Raw genomic sequence first — 16,536 nt, 5'->3', positions numbered from 1 at the left:
GGAGGGCAGGGGAGAGGCGCGGAGGGAAAGCACCAAGCCCATTGGCTGGCGGCGCGGGAGTCAAAGAGCTGGATTGGCTGCGAGGCCTGGGAGGGCGGGATCCCGGTGAGTGCTCGGCTGGCGATTGGGGTCAGTGCCTGCCAGTCCGCGGGGGCGGGGCTTTAACCCGGCGGAAGGCGGAAGTGGGAGGCTCCTGGCAGCAGCATGGAGGAGGCGGCAGGGGGTGAGCGGCGGTGGGCCCAAACCGGCCTCTCGTGGGGTGGCGGGACCCCGGGGTGACCCCAGCTCCTGTGGGGAGAGCTCCGGGCTGGACGGTGATGGTGGGGCCCGGCTCCTGGCGAGGGGAGCTCCGCGGCGCTCGGACCGCGTCGGGGCCCGGTTACCGGAGGGTTGGCGCTGGGCCTTGCCGGGGGCCTGGGCCTGACTCCTGCTGCGGGAAGCGCCCAGTAACCGGGCCTGGCGCGGGGCTGCCGGTGTCACCGGGCCGGTCTTCTTCTCCCTCCTCCCAGCTCCCTCTTCTTCCCCCCCTCCCCGTTATCGGTGCCGGGCGCCGTTACCGTCGGTGGAGGTGCGGATGAGGTCCGCCATGGTGCGTATGGGCTCCATGCCGCCGGTGCTGGTGTGCCGCCGGAGCGGCGCGGGGGAGGGTCGGGCCTGGTGCGGTGAGTCAGTGTCCGGCGGTGACGGGCCGCCCGGGAACGCGGGCCCCGGTGGGTGGCGTTTGCTCGGCTGCGGCCGAAGCGCCCGCTCTGACCCTCCGCCGTCCGCGGAGCCCCGGGCCGGGGAACCGTCCCCAGAGCCTTCCCTGCTCTCGGCTCCGCGTTGGTGGGATGTGGCGGCTGAGCCCGAAGCGGGGCCTGAGCGGCGCTGACAGCCCAGCCAGAAACGGCGGGGCGGCTGGAGAGGAGCGTGGGGCCGCAGGGAGGCAACCGGTGTGGCGTGGAGGAAGGAAACGCCAAGGACCTGACCTCACCGACAGCCTCCGAGCCATTCCCTGGGAGGGCTCGGGCTCAACCTGGCATACGCGCAGTGTGACAAAGCACTGTGGGTGTTTATTGCTTTGCTGCCTAATTGCAGCTTAGGTCATCTGGACAAAGCCTTTACTCCCCACAGACTGTTTACTGCTGTTGTTCTTATTGTCCCTTTTCTGATGCGAAAGGGATGTGGCACATCCACCTCTTCTTTCCCTTTCCCTCACACTTAAACCGGATTTATTGGAGTAGACAGCCATCATCACCCTCAGCGGAGGCCCATGTCTGTGCTGGCCGGTTGGGTGCCACTGTCTTGCATCAGGAGAGACTCTGATGCCTCATTACTGCTCTTATTAGAGACTCTGACGCCTTGTTATCGTTCCTCCCAGAGAGAAGCAACCTGGCCGGGGTGCGGCACATCCTGCTGGTGCTCTCTGGGAAGGGCGGCGTGGGGAAGAGCACCATCTCCACCGAGCTGGCTCTGTCACTGCGGCACTCCGGGAAGAAGGTGAGGGAGAGTCTGTGAGACGTTGAGCTCAGTCTTCTTCTTCCCGACCTCCAGCTGCGCTGGGTTTTGCTCTTCCTTTACATACGCATGTCCCGTGTGGGTAACGTGTAGATCCTCTGTGCAAAACTGCTGCTTGTGATAAAAGCTCAAGTGTTTCTTTTTTCTGTGCTTGCTTGGTCTAGCACAGGTAACCGTGGTTCGCTTCCCCTTCAGCCAAGAGACTAAAATTATCTGAGATTCGTTGTTGTTTTCGAAGGCAAGGCACTGAGAAGTGACTTTCCTGGTTTGTGGAGTGACACGCTCCCTTTGTGGAGTGAAGTGAGTGACCTGAAGGACGGCATTATGATGGGGACAAAGAGGAATGGTGTGGGCACGAGAGGCTGAATTCCTTGAGTATTTTTTTTTAAAGGCTCTGTGGAGCCAATGCCGCCTGTGCCCTGACAGGCGTCTGGCATAAAGATCTCCCCAGAGTGCCTGAAAATACCCAGGAGATGCTCCTCAGGGAGAAGGAGACCAGTCAAACTTTAGAGCAGGTCTTTGTGTTTCAAATCTGGCTGCTGAGCTTAGAGTCCGTTCTGTAAAATGCTGTGAGCAGCCTAAATTTGGATGCTGCCTCCCCCCGCCCAGGGAAGGAGCGTGTCCGGTTGCTGCTGCTGTGCTCAGCCCTGTCTGAAGGTCTCTGCCTCATCACCCGCAGGTGGGGATCCTGGACGTGGACCTGTGCGGCCCCAGCATTCCCCGCATGTTCAGGGTGCAAGACAACGATGTGCACCAGTGTGACAGTGGCTGGGTCCCCGTCTTCGTGGATCAAGACAAAAGCATCTCACTCATGTCCATCGGCTTCCTGCTGGAGAAGCCGGATGATGCTGTGGTGTGGAGAGGACCCAAGAAAAATGGTACAGTGGGGTTTTAGAATCATAGAATCATTTAGGTTGGAAAAGAATCACAGAACGGTTTGGGTTGGAAGGGACCTTAAAGATCACCCAATTCCACCTCCCTGCCCTGGGCAGGGACACCTCCCACCACACCACGTTGCTCCAAGCCCCCTCCAACCTGCCCTTGAACACCTCCAGGGATGGGGCAGCCACAGCTTCCCTGGGCAACCTGGGCCAGGGGCTCAGCACCCTCACAGCCAAGAATTTCTTCCCGATATCTCATCTAAATCTCCCCTCTTTCAGCTTAAAGCCATTAAGACCTTTAAGATCATTGAGTCTAACCATAAGATCATCAAGTCCAACTGTTTTGCTGTTGGTAGCCACCTTCCAGTGCTAGGAGCCTTCTGCAAACACTCCTGGAGGTTGTGTTTGCTCCTGCTGGGGGCCAGGCTTTTCTGGGCAGGTTGTTCCTTGGAGCAAGGCAAGGCTCCTGTGCTGTGGGAGTGGGTTCAGATCACTCGGATGGGGAGAGTGCAGTCCCTGTTGTGCTGACAGCTAGCCCTGCCATCTCTCTGCGGGCCCTTGTTACCTACGGTGCCTCCCGACCCCTGGCCCACGGCTCTCAGGGCACCTGCTGAAACCTGTTTGGGTTTTTTCTGCCCCTTTTATTTCCCTAGCTTTGATCAAACAGTTTGTTGCTGATGTGGCCTGGGGGGACCTGGACTTTCTCATCGTGGACACGCCACCGGGCACATCTGACGAGCACATCTCCACGGTGGAGGCCTTGCGGCCCTACAAGCCCCTTGGAGCAATCCTGGTCACAACGCCTCAGGTAGGGCAGCCAGCTGGGGCTGGACTGGAGTTCTTGGGCAGGCTCCTGCCTTCGGGCATGGTTTGGAGGCAAATATGCACCCTAGGGTGTGTGTTTGCACAGACCTGTCCATGGCTGCTTGTTCTGCGCATCTGCTTCTCCTTTGGTGCATGCCTGCTCAGCCACGGTCCATTTGGACAGACGGACACTCCTAACCTCCGCCGCTCTCCCCCGCAGGCCGTGTCTGTAGGAGATGTGAGGCGAGAGCTGACGTTCTGTAAGAAGACGGGCTTACGAGTTCTCGGCATCGTGGAGAACATGAGCGGCTTTGTCTGCCCACACTGTTCCGTGAGTTTATTGGGACCGCTGGGCTATTGCGGGGTCTCGTTTGTGACGGGGCGTTGTAGGATGTGGTGCCTTGGATGGGAAAAATCAGCAAATGCCGCAGGGGCGATGCTGTGAGCTGTGGAAACGAGAAGCTGCTGCTTGTCAGCTTTGGGAGAAGCCACTGGCTCTGCTTTCCTAAAGAGAGCCGGGGCAGGGCAGGGGCGAAGGCAGGGCCCCGAGGCTGGAAGGCGGAGGGGAACTGGCTCCGCTCACGTGCGGGCAGCGCCTGCCCTGTTGCACGGGGCTCTGGCGTTTGTGACTCACCTCTTTTGCTCTTCCTCCTTCAGGAGTGCACAAACATCTTTTCCAAAGGGGGAGGTGAGGAGCTGGCCAAGCACGCTGGGGTCCCCTTCTTAGGTGAGTGGCCTCTTGAAGCAGAACTCCCTGTGGTTGGAGGCGATGTCCGCGTGGCGTTTGAACAGGGAGATGCAGTGTCACGGGGGCAGGCGGGCTGGACTCTGGTCCCTGTGGGCCCCTGGTACCTGGTCAGAGGCGGGGTGTGGTTCTTGCGTTGCCTCTCTGCCATCCAAACTGCGCGGAGTTGGGTGTCTGGCCCCGTCGGGGCAGAGGAGGTGGTGTTCAGCAGCCTGCTCTGACTGCTGGCATCGCGGTGACGGAGTAAGCGAGGCTGAAGCTGCACGAGAGCCATCCTGAAATGCCCTGGAGCCTTCATGAGAAACAGGGGCTGAGGGCTGAACCCTGCCCTCCGGACAGGGGTGGGATCGGATGGGAGAGTGTCTCTCATGAAGCACTGTGGTGTCGGGTGGGGTCTTCGACTCAGAGGCAGCAGTTGCTGGTGAGAAGTAGCTCTTGGAGAGCTCAGCGGGGGTAGTGGTTGCCCTCTTTCCTACTACATCTCTCCTGGAGATGACTCCGGCAGGGTATTTCTTTAATCCTGACTCCAGGATTGCCCTACAAAGACAGCAAGCAGTCACTCTCCCCATTCCTTCCTCCTATCCCACAGGCTGTGTTCCCCTGGACCCCCAACTCAGCCAGAGCTTGGAGGAAGGCCGAGACTTCATCCAAGAGTTTCCCAAGAGCTCTGCCTTCCCTGCCTTGGCTCACATCGCCCAGCAGATCTTGGATGGTACATCGCAGCGGAGTTCCTGAGGAGGGTACGGAGCTGGACTCTTGCTGGCAGAGCCCCTGGCCTGGCAGCACCACCAGCGGCCCGTGCCGGAGGGAAAGGGGGGGTTGCAGAAGCTGCTTAACTATAAAACTGTCTCAATGGGGGGCTGATGGAGGGAGAGGGGAGCACAGTGTTTGTGCTGCTCACAGCAATTCAAAAAGGGAAGCGCTGCTTCATTCCCCCCTGGATGCGAAGAGCTGCTGCGCGGATGCTCCTGCAGGCACAGCGGCAGCCTGCTCTGTGCCTTCCCGACGTGGCAGTGCTCTGCCCAGATGGTACAGTTGTCCTTACCCCCGCGCCCGCAGCAACTTCCTCCGCGGCCAGCCCTTGTGCAGGTACTTTAGGAGTTCTAGCTTGTGTCCACGGCGTCTGGTATGCTGCGGCGCTTCTGGCCATCACCCAGCGCGGTGACAGCGGCAAACGCCATCAGTTGTTCTTCCCTCACTGAACCCAAACGGCACCCATCATCGGGAGCGTGGCTCCGTGTGCTGCTGCCTTCTCCTGCCGCTTTCCTTCTGGGATGGATCCTATGGTACTTGGTTCAGTGGCCGGAGAGTTCGAGCTGGATGCTCCGATGTGGACCTCAGACGGGCTGCCTCGCTCCGACATCCCAGCTCCCTGGTTCCTGATGAGCCGCTGAGGACACGGCATGCGCTTCGCATGAGAAAATGTCTTTTAGGAGATCTGCTGCCTGTCTGAGGTCTGCGTCCCGCCGTGCTGGGAACAAGGCCTTTTTTTTGCTCTGCTGGGGGTTATTGTGACTCAGGAATTTCTTTTTTTTTTTTTTTTTTTTAAGTTCCAGGCAGTAAACACTTTTCTTAAAATCCAAGTCTGTGACTTGCATTTTTGCCATGGCTTCAGGCCTCGTTGTAGCTGTGAGTCTTGGTATTATGAGCTCTCCGTGTACATCTAGGGATTTCCTGCTTTTCAACAGTTCCCTTGCTGGGGTTCGGCTAAATCTCTGCTTTCATACCACCTTCAAGATCCAGTCAGCCCCTTGTCTTGCTGAGAGCTGGCCCTGGCAGTGCTTTGCGGGATGTTTTGCCGTGGCTGTTCTCTGCACCCCTGCCCTGCGTGGGGCTCCTCCGTGTCCCCAGATGGTTGCTGCCTCGTTGCTCAGAGTCCTGTTCCCTTGGGCCTCCTCCCGTGGCCCCAGAGCTGCTCCCGTAGGACCTGCAGGCTGGAGTTAAGCTGGGGAGGCGAACGCAGGTGGCGTCCTTGCATCTTTTCTCCCTCCCTCCTGGGCTCTGGGTGTCCTCTTCTGCTCTTGGGACTTATCTCTGCAGTGCTTTTTTTGGGGGGGAGGCAGGGGGAAATCGCAGATTTCCACTAACCAAACTGCATTATGGCGGGCAGCTGTTTTGGAGGAGAGCAGGAGGAACATCTGGCCCCGCTCACGCTGCGCCCGCGGCGAGGACTCACACCTGGCCAGGTTTCCCCACGTGTGGCTTTCCTGGAAAATTTTGTCTGACCTTTGGTCACTTAGCTGGGATATGGAGAGCGAGACTGGAGTCTGACCGGGCTGTTGGCTTCTGTGGGATGGCCGGTCACCTCTCACTCCCTCTCTGGGTATGTGCCACCCACCTGGGGCTCGCCGAAAACTAACTTGCTGCAAACTCCTCTGGCGCCCTGGGGAGCCTGCGCTCCTCGCCCTGCGTCTGCAAAGCCCTGAGGGGCTCTGATAAGAATTCCTGGCCGTCTGCGGCACGTGCTTTGGAAAAAACATACTTACAAGATGGGTTGCGATAGCTCCAAAGGTTTATTTGTCTGCTACGATTTATCAGGTAAGTGACGTGTGCGGTTTTCTGCACCCTGCCTACACCTGCTAGTGCAAGGAATGATTAAAGCAGGTCGTCTGCACACACACACACACACACCCGCTTCCCTAAACCTACTGGGGAGCTCGGGGGGGTGCTTTTAGGATTTCTCGGCTGCTCCATGGCAGGAAGATGCTTTGCTTTGTCCCAGTGAGTCCTGGCCCCGGCAGGGATGTACCTCACCGTGGGGAGGGCTCCGGGCTGGGGGTGCAGCTTTCCCCCATCCTGGAGGCTTGGAGATGCTCGAGTTCCCCCCGCCGGGAGTGACCGCACCGCACGCTAACCCAGGGGCTGCTATTTAAATATCAAAGGACTGAAATATTTCAGTTTGAAGCCAGCAAAGCCCAGCTGGGGAGCAGGTGTCCATCTCCCCCTGCCAATGGCCGGGGTCACGGTCCAGCATGGTGCGGGCATGGCTCCTTGCTGCTGCCCCGGGGACCGGCAGCGGTGAAACTTGGGCTAAACTGGGGCGGCTGCGGAGCTGCAGCTCCTGCTGCTGCCCCAGGGGGCCCAGGATGGGGCTGGGGAGGAGGCGGGCAAAGGGTCCCTGGTGTATCTCCCCCCCCAACCCCCCCGCCACCCCCAGGAAGGGCTGGCATGCATCAGCAGTGAGCAAAGCTGTCCTCGGTGGTGTCGCGGAGGTCCAGGCCCGCCACGGCCGGGGGGTGGAGGCAGGTGAGGTTGTTGTAGGTGTAGATGGGGACGTGGGCGTCGTCCCCCTCGGCCACGGACTGCACAAAGCGGGGGACCACCACAGGGTGCTGCAGGGAGAAGTCCCGCAGGCCCTTCAGGGAGCAGTTGCAATGCCAGTTGTTGCCCCCCAGCCACAGCTGCTCCAGGGCGAAGGAGGCGCACAGGAAGCCCACTGAGAAGGTCTCCAGTGAGTTGTTCTTCAGGCTGAGGTACCGCAGGTTGGCCAGGGGGGAGATGACGCTGTTGTCCAGGGTCTCCAGCTGGTTATGGGAGAGGTCAAGCCAGAAGAGTCTCTGGAGCGGGCTGAAGGTATCCTGGGAGATCTCCAGGAGCTGGTTGGAGGAAAGGAAAAGGTACTCCAGGTTGCTCAGACCCATGAAGAGCTGGGGCGAGAGGTGGCTCAGCCTGTTGTGCTTCAGGTCGAGCTCTAGGAGCTCGTGCAGTTCTCTGAAGCTTTGGTCTTCGATGACAGAGATGGCGTTGTGCTGTAAGAAGAGCCGCCGCAGGCTGGAGAGGCTGGAGAAGGTGTTTGCCCGGATCCTGCCGAGGCAGCTGTGCTCTAGGTGGAGGCTGTGCAGTTTGGTGACCCCCTTGAAGACATAGTCGGGGAGGACCTTGATGCAGTTCGCAGACAAGTGCATCACTGCCACGTTGTACAGCCCTAGGAATGCCCCAACCCTGATGTCTTGTAGCTGGTTGTTGTTGAGGCTGAGGACCTCCAGCTGGCCCAGCCCTTCAAAGGTCCTTTCTGCCAGGCTCCGGATCCTGTTGTGCCCCAGCTGCAGCTCCTCGAGGAACTGGAGGTCTTTGAAAGTCCTGGGCCTCAGGCTGGTGATGGAGTTGGTGGACAAGCGTAGGACGTGCAGGCTCAGGAGCCCCAGAAAGGTGTCCTCAAACAGCGAGACCAGCCGGTTGTGAGAGAGATCCAGCCACCGGAGGGACTTCATGCCCATGAAGGCGCGAGGTGTGATGGTGTTGATCTGGTTGTGGTTCAGGTACAGCTTCTGTAGCTTCTGCAGCTTGACGAAGATGTTGATCTTGATGCCCTTGAGCGCGTTACCACTCAGGTCCAGCTCCTTCAGCTCGGTAAGGCTGCAGAAGAGCTGGTGCTGGAGGTAGGGGAGCTTGTTCCCAGCCAGGATCAGCTCCCTCAAGTTGGGCAAGTCATGGAAGACCTTGTCGGGCAGGACCACAAGTGAGTTCCAGCCTAGATTCAGATACCAGAGGTTGGAGAGCCCAGCAAACAGCCCTTCCTCCACCTTACTGAAGTAGTTGTTGTTGAGGCTGAGGGAGACGAGGTTCTGGGTGTGCAAGAAGGTGTGGGGAGCCAAGTACTTGAGGCGGTTGCGTTCCAGGTGGAGGTGGTAGAGGCTCCGCAGCCCGTGGAAGGCGTGCTGCTCCACGGCGGCCAGCTGGCTGCTCTGTAGGTCCAGAAAATCCAAGGCCGAGAGGTTCCTGAAGGCAGCGGCCGGCAGCAGGGTGAAGTTATTGCCGTCCAGCCAAAGGGCTTTGGCGTTGGGGGGGACGTCCTCGGGCAGGCGCGTCAGGTTGCGGGCGCTGCAGAAGACGTTGAGCTCCTCGCTGTAGTCATCCAAGCTGCAGGCGCAAGGGCTGGGGCAGTGGGGGGGGTCCGTGTCCCCCTGCTCCTTTGGGGTGTCCCCCCCGGGGGGCTGGGCGGCGGTGGCCAGCAGCAGGGCCAGGGGGAGCAGGAGGGTGACACCTGCTGTGGGGCGCAGAGGGAAGGGGACACCGTCAGCGGGGGGGGGGGGGGTGGTGGTGATGGCTGCCCTATGGGACCCCCCCTGGGGTGGGGGGGGGAGGTTGGAGGGGTCAGTCCCACACGCTGTGCAGCTGCAGGAGGTTTGGGAGGCTGGATCTGCCCTGTGTGTGGGATCGTCCCCTGCCACAGCTCGGACCCCTCGGGTGCATGGACCCCCAAAATTCATCCCTCTGTATTCCCATCCCGTGGGGAGAGGACAGCAGCAAGGCCCCTGCTCCCCTCTCCTCCTTCCTCCCCCGCTGCCCCTCATTAATTTGCTCTCCTCCGAGCACAGGGGTGTCGATGCCGCGGCCCCCACCCATCCCTGCCGCCCCCCTCCAGGTTCGTGGGTGCCTTCAAGCACCCCAGCCACCACGGGGGCTCCCAAAATGTCTTATTAACAGTGAAGGAGGGGGGGGGAGAAAAGCAAAGGGTGACTTAAGTGTGAAGCCCCAGCAAGAGTTTTAGCGTCTCCCCCCCATACCCCCTGTCCCCCCCCTCACCCTGCCCCCAGGCTGGGCAGGTTCTCCCTGCCTTACCTTTGCCTGCGCTCATGGTGGCGGGCAGGGCAGTGCTCCCTCTCTGCTCTCCGGCCCCTGCGCAGGGATGGAGCAACCACCTTGACGCCCGGCCAGCCGCCCGCCCGGCCAGGCTTAACCCCACTGCTGCTGGGACGGGACGTGGCCTCAGCCCCCTGGGGCGAGCGTCACCCGGGACGGGCTCCTGGCTTCTCCCCCCCAGGTCTGGAACTGCCTTTAGTGCAGGTTGGGGAGATGCCCGGCAGGACAGGGGATGGTGAGGGATGGTGGTCTGGCTGGAGATGGGGTTTGAGCGTGGAGGGGAGGGAGGGATGGATGGATGGATGGATGGATGGATGGATGGATGGGGCAGCCTCGTGGGATGTCCCACGGCCTTGCCCTGGGCTCCTTGGAGGGTCCCGAGCAGCAGCACTGGCCCTTCCCTGGGTGCCTGCCCTGCTGGGGGTGCCTTGGGGTGAGCCCCGCTATCGGGGACCCAAAAACCACATTCTGGGACTTGCGGCATCCTTGTCACCCAGGGGGTTAGAGGGGTGGGGGTTACCTTTACTGGGAGATGGGCTGAAATGCCCGATGTTTTATGGTGGGAGATGAGATGGAAAATGGGGAAAAAGCTCCTCTCTATGTGGCAGTAAAAGCCTCAGGGCGTTTTTTTTTTTTATACCCTCCTGTGGGTATTTCTGCCTCGCGGGTGGAGATGGTGCTGGGAGCATCGCGTGCTGCTCGGCTTGGTGCTTTTGGGCCACAGGGGAAGCAGACAGCCCGGGGCCCACTGGCAAGGTGACATCCCTGAGGGTCCCCTGGCTCTGGGCTCCTCCGCCAGCCCCACGTACGGTGGGATGATGGTGGATGATGCTCCGGGGCTGGCACATCTCCCTGATGATGAGCCTGGCAGCTCATCAAAACCACCCCGGGGGAGGCTGGTGACCTCACTTTCTGTGTCCCAGGTCATTTCCCCACCAGCGTCCAACACAACTTTTGCAGAATTTTTTACCAGTTTCCAGGAGAAAAAAAAAAAAAAAAAAGCCACTTCTGCCCCAATGAAAGGAGCACTGTGGGCCAGCAGCTGCTGGATGGAAAAGCCATGGCTAACCCTTCCGTTCACATCCACAGCTCCAGGAACGGGTGTCTCCCACCGGCGCTGAGGCTCTTCCCAGCCCAGGTTTCCCCCGCGCTCATCCCTGAGGTGGAGATGGAGCAGGGATGCTCTCCACCAACAGCCCCATGCCGTGGGCATCCCTGTCATGCTCCAGCCTCACCCATGGGAGCCTGGTATCTCCTTCAGCTCCCCGGGGAACATCTCAGCTCTTCATCAATTAACTCAGGTGGTTTTAAACAACCTTCTCCCTGGCCAAAGCAGGACCGTGCCCGTGGGAAGAGGTGTCAGAGTGAGATGGCCAGGCTCCAGCCTTGCAACCCAACTTTCCCACAAGCACTGTTTTCTTCTTTTTTATTTTGGCCCCGTGTGCTCTGCTCCTCTCCCCCTGCCCCACCCCCACTCTATTTTTAATCCTCTCTTCTGAGAATTTATAGATCTGAAGGGAGAAATGAGAGATGGAGAGGCACGCACCCACTAATAGGCGCTAAGCACATATTGACACAAGGTGTAATCAATCTGGAAGCTAAAAAGAGCTGATCCAGCAGGAGCCAGCCAGCCAAAACCCACAAAACCTCTTGGGAAAGTTTAATTATGCCCTACCTGCGGCTGGGAGGGGGTTTATCCCTGCCTCCACCAGCCCCTCTTTCAGGAAAAATACCAAATGAGCTGCAAAGGGATAATAAGGAGGGTAAATAAGCAAATCCCTTCCAACTGATGTGCAGGGAAGAGCTAGACCCATCTCCACCTTTAAACCTCCTTGAGGTCCTATCCCCCGGCCATGTCCCACCGCCCGCGGCAGGGGATGCTCAGGCGGTTGGTCTCTCCAGCGTCACCGGGACGTCCTGCCCACCCGGGGCACCGCAGCCACCACGGGGACCCCGGTTTGGGTCCCTAGCATGGATTTCCATGGCCTCAGCCAGCGCGGGCGCCTCCCCAAGCCGATCCCCCCATCGTTTCGGCTCTGGCAGCTAATCTTCCCGGCTGGGACCAAAGTCTGAGCTGCCCCACCTGGTTGCCATGGAGAAGGTTGTAATAGTATTAGGAAAAGCAGTGAAATAATTTAAAAAAAAAAAAAGCTTTTAAACCTATTTAAACTCTCAGGAATCATTACCTTCCCCAGCAGCCCTCCCGTGCCCGCAGGTCCCTCCCCAGGGAGCTCCCCCCAGGTCCCTTCGCGTGGGGAAATGCCACCAGCTGTCCCTGGCTCTCTGTTCTGTCCCCAGCCATGTGGGCTGGCCGAGCCATGGAGGGACCTGCTGGTGGCCCTGCTGGGGCCGGGGAGGCTGGTGGGACAATGGGGAGCTCCCTGGCCCTTCCCCCCCACCCAGGGCGAGTGGCCCAGGGCCGGCTCTGGGTACCAGCAGGGCCAGCACCAACCCAGCCTGAGCCCTGGGGGGAGCGGGGATGTGACACAGGTGGTGTTGTCACAGCTGAGTTCAGAAGTATTTTTAGCAAATCTTGCCAAATACTGTCTCCATCTGGAGGAGAGCCTCTCATGTTGCCAGGGCAACCGGCGCTGCTGCTCCTCATCCCAAACCAAAAATGTTTGAGCCCCGATGCCGCTACCTAAGAGAGCCGGGACAGGTGACACCGGCATCCCAGAGCTTGTGTCACGCTCCTGGGGACATCCACAAGGACCAAACTCCCTCCTGGAGACACCATCCCGTCGGAGATGGGCTTTGCCCAGTGCTCACTGGCCACCCCCATTTCTAGTCATCCTGGCCCTCACCTATTGCGCTACCTCGTTTTTCACTTGAAAAGTCCCATGTTCCTGGAGAGGGGACCTGGCAGCAGTGGCAAAAGCTTTTGGCAGCTGCTGGCAAAGTCCCCATCAGAATAACCGAGTGTCGGCTCATGCCCTGCCGCGGCTGCAGGAGGCTTGTGCCGGGAGTCGAGGAGTTGGGAAAGGTGGCCGAGACGCCGACGGCTCTTGGGGATGCTAATTACCACGCTGGTGGCCCATGTGGCCACGTGAAACCGTGTCACCTCCACCAGCCTGGCCGGGCTGGTTGCACTGGGGAAGGTGGGGACATCCCCGAGCCATGACTCAGGGATGCCAGGGCCATCGCTGGAGGCACAGACGGGAAATTTCACAAACTCTGAGTTTTGGGGGAAAAGGGGAGTCTCCAGGAGCAGGGGTCAGAGGCACACGGTGACAGGGAACGGCAGGACATCCTGTCCCAGCGGTGGCCGTCATGCAGAACAAAGTTGGATTTGGGAGATGAACAGAGAGATGGGAGGCAGCCACCTCGCCTAACTCATCGCGATGACAATGCCGGTGTGCCAGGGTGGGTAGGAAGGGGGTGAGGGTATCTTCCGTGTCCCGTGTAAGCTCTCCAGACCTGGACATGGGCGTCCTGCTGGTGGGTTCCCCCCCAGTGGCTGCTCCAAAGCTGATGGTGACGGAGGGAGCGGCCTGGTCCTTGGGGTGCCCGGCTGGTGGGACGGGGTGGGAGTGTGGTGGAGGGGCCACACACCTTGCTCCTGACAGAGGTTGCATGGCCATGACCCCTCATGCTGCCTGCTGTCAGGATGTCCCTGCCTGTCCCGTCCCTGCCTGTCCCATCCCAGCCCTCCTTTTCAGCCCTGCAGGGAAGCACCTGGAGATGCTTGGGGGCGACAGGACCGGGCAATGGGCACTTGCAGCCCAGCAAACCCATCATCTCCTGGGCTGCATCAGAAGCAGCGTGTTCAGCAGGTCAAGGGAGCTGATTCTCCCCCTTGACTCCCGTGAGACCACCGCTGGAGCACACGTCCAGCTCTGTGGTCCCAGCACAAGGCAGACCTGGAACTGTCAAAGTGGGTCCAGAGGAGACCATGGAAATGGTCTGGGGGCCGGAAGAACCTCTCCTGTGGAGAAAGGCTGGGGGAGTTGGGGTTTTTCATCCTGGAGAAGACTTTATCGCAGCCTGTCAATATATAAGGGGCCTTATAAGAATGATGGAAAGAGGCTTTTCACCAGGATCTGCAGAGACAGAAGGAGTGCTAGTTTTAAGCTGGAAGCAGGTGGATTTTGTTTGCATAGAAGGCAGAAATTTGTTGCGGTGAGTGTCTGGAGGTTTCCTAGCAGAGCTGTGGATGCCCCATCCTTGGAGCACTCAAGGCCCAGCTGGACGGTGTTGGAGCAGCCTGTCCCAATGGGAGATAATAGAATCGTTGAATGTTTTGGGTTGGAAGAGAACTTAAAGCCCACCCAGTGCCACCCCCTGCCCTGGGCAGGGACACCTCCCACCACACCACGTTGCTCCAAGCCCCCTCCAACCTGCCCTTGAACACCTCCAGGGATGGGGCAGCCACAGCTTCTCTGGGCAACCTGGGACAGGGGCTCACCACCCTCAGAATGAAAAATTTCTTCCAAATACCTAATCTCAATCTCCCCTCTGCCAGTTTGAAGCCATTCCCCCTCATCCCATGGCTCCCCTCCCTGATCCAGAGTCCCTCCCCAGCTTTCCTGGAGCCCCTTTAGGGACTGGAAGGGGCTCCAAGGTCTCCCCGGAGCCTTCTCTTCTCCAGGCTGAACCCCCCCAGCTCTCTCAGCCTGTCCTCACAGCAGAGGGGCTCCAGCCCTCCCAGCATCTCCGGGGCCTCCTCTGGCCCCGCTCCAACAGCTCCGTGTCCTTCTGCTGTTGGTGGCCCGTTGGAGCAGCTCCAGGGCAGGGCTGGGACCGGGTGGTCTTTGACGGTCCCATTCGATGCTCAGTCCCTCTGCGGGACGTGTCCCCCCTCCCCGAACCCCCCAGTTTCCCCCCCTCCCCGGGGCCGGTCGCCCGGCGGCGAGGGGTTGCCCCATCCCTGGAGCTTCCCGCCCTCCCGCCGCCAGGGGGCGCTGCCGCCCCGCCGCCCTCCCCCGGAAGCGCCCGTTGCCCTGGAAACGGGACGCGGCGGTTCCTGACCGGGCCCGGCCGCCTCCGCCGCAGCTTGTGTGAGGAGCTGGGAGGCCTCGCCGTCCCCGCTCTGCCCCAGCCCGCTTCGCCCCAGGAGTGTCCCCCCGACGCCCGGTGCCGCTCCGGGAGGGGCCGTGCAGGCCTGGGCCCGCGGCAGCTCCCCGCACCCGCTGCGGCCTCCAGCGGGGGATGCTGCGGCGACGCCGGCCCCCCCCCACCCCCGGCGACACTGGGCCACCCCGGCAGCAGGGTGCTCCGGTGGGCGCCCAGGGGGTGTCTGCTGGGCCCAGGAGAGGGTGTGCATTCACTTGGCCGGCGCTGGAAGCCAGATGGGGCCAGTCACTGCGCGAACGCTGTGCCGGGCCCCGCCGAAGCCTCCCCGGAAAGGCGTGAAGGCGGTGGCCGCTCCCTCCGCTCCCTTCGGGGCTCACCATGAGGGGCCGGGCACCGGCAGAGCCAGGTGTGTGTCTGTCCCTGCCGAGGGCTGGCAGGTGCTGGAGGAGAGGGGAAAATAAGCAGCGGGCATCGGGCTGCGGGCTCCAAATCTCCAACCGGTTTTCCTCCTCAGCCGCTGTGGATTTAGGGAGTGTTTTCACATCTTAGAGCTGCATCCTGGGTGTGAGTTTCGTACCTCAGAGCTTGGTGGCGACCACCACGCGTTAAAAGTGTCCTGGAGAAGAAGAGGGGAAGAAAAACTCAGTACAGAGTCGGCATTTCAGCTCTTCGCGGGGTTAACAATGCATATACTTTTTGTTTGGTTTTGCTCTGGGGCAGTGATGGAGATTTTGGGTTGCAGTGTCACCCTAAAACCTCATTTCCTCTGCCCAACTTTGCTATTCGTGGAGTCATCCAGGCCAAAATTTGCTTCGTATTTCCAAACCACCGGAAAAGCAGTCGGTGGCATTTCTAGTTGCTGGTACAGCGCCTGTCACAAAGGGGGGTTTCGCCAGGGTCTCCCAGGCACTGCAGGAGCATAAGTAGCACTGTATATGTGTGTGTTAATTAGCTTTGTATTGCTGTCTGACCAGGTGAAAAGGACACCCCTACGGCTTGGGGAGCACCCAGCTTTGCCGGTGTGCTTGGGTGGGCTGTTAGCCCTCCTGCATCGGGCGTTTTGGGGTCTGGCCATGGCGCTGCTGGGTCCAGGGCAGCGGTGTGAGCCAGCCTGCGCCCGTTCCTGGGCCAGCAGCAGCTGCAGGTGCCTGTCCTCGGGGACTCGTATGGGGCTGAGAGCCGGCGGGAGACGATGTGCACCCGGGGAGCGGAGTTGCAGCTCGGTGCCAGAGCACCCACCGGAGACTTCCGAGCCCCCCGGTGCTGTGGGCGGTGTGTGAATGTGCCTTTCTGCTCGGCAGTGGGTGTGAAGAGAGTGTGAATTCTCATCAGCGCTTTCATTACCTTAATAAAATTACTTCAGGTCTGTTAAGTTCTACTGCAGAAAAATAAGACATAATTGCACGTTTCGTTAGCTTCTCCTTCCCCCGAGCCCCAGAAGAGCTCATCCCCTGGGTCTGGCTTCCATGGCCGTTCATGAAATCCACGTCGACTGTGGGATCTTCTCCAACAGCCTGGGCCAGGTGAGGAGCTGGTGAACTCTGCTCGGCACAGAGCTTCTGTCAGGATGGCCTCTCTCCCTCTTTCATCCTCAGCTTTGTCAGATAATAAGAAGTTATTCAGAGCTGTGGCCTTTTTGAAAAAGACTGTCAAAGCTTTTCTTCTGTTAAGAGACAAGTTCTTACCTAAACGCACCCACTCTACAGAAATAGCAGTGATAATAAGCCCGAAATGAGGAGATTAAGAACGGGCATGTGTTTTAACCCCTGGCTGTTGTTCACCGAGATCTCCCAGCGTTTCTCCACCACATCTTACGCTCTCCATTACCCACACACTTATGTCGGAGACTCTGTTCAAGTACTTTTAGCTTTGCACACTTGGGAGTTGTCCCATCGAGGCCCAGATGGTCGCAGTCTGGAGTCAGCGGCAGCGCGTAGACCAGATTTAGCACTGTCTGGGCTAATCTGAGGCTTTTTTTGCTTTAAAACTTGTCTTTTTTCACATAGCATCTCT

General features: G+C 59.8%; 2 protein-coding genes across 2 annotated transcripts; one reads left to right on the top strand and one right to left on the bottom strand.

Moving 5' to 3' along the window:
• The first annotated feature begins 157 nt into the window (after positions 1–157).
• Positions 158–5,510, top strand: NUBP2 (NUBP iron-sulfur cluster assembly factor 2, cytosolic). The gene is made up of 7 exons (XM_074598051.1): positions 158–223; positions 1,361–1,479; positions 2,177–2,375; positions 3,032–3,186; positions 3,403–3,513; positions 3,840–3,909; positions 4,517–5,510. Exons 1-7 carry the CDS (start codon positions 205–207, stop codon positions 4,660–4,662), a joined length of 819 nt encoding a protein of 272 aa, XP_074454152.1. The 5' UTR covers positions 158–204; the 3' UTR covers positions 4,663–5,510.
• Positions 5,511–6,424: 914 nt separating this feature from the next.
• IGFALS (insulin like growth factor binding protein acid labile subunit) lies at positions 6,425–9,505 on the bottom strand. Its single transcript, XM_074599341.1, has 2 exons — positions 9,490–9,505; positions 6,425–8,914 (listed from the first exon to the last, which is right to left on the bottom strand). Exons 1-2 carry the CDS (start codon positions 9,503–9,505, stop codon positions 7,101–7,103), a joined length of 1,830 nt encoding a protein of 609 aa, XP_074455442.1. The 3' UTR covers positions 6,425–7,100.
• Between the last annotated feature and the right edge of the window lie 7,031 nt (positions 9,506–16,536).

Source organism: Larus michahellis, chromosome 8 (assembly GCF_964199755.1).
Source record: "Larus michahellis chromosome 8, bLarMic1.1, whole genome shotgun sequence".
Lineage (NCBI taxonomy): Eukaryota > Metazoa > Chordata > Aves > Charadriiformes > Laridae > Larus > Larus michahellis.
This window is presented reverse-complemented; position numbering and strand designations above follow the sequence as displayed.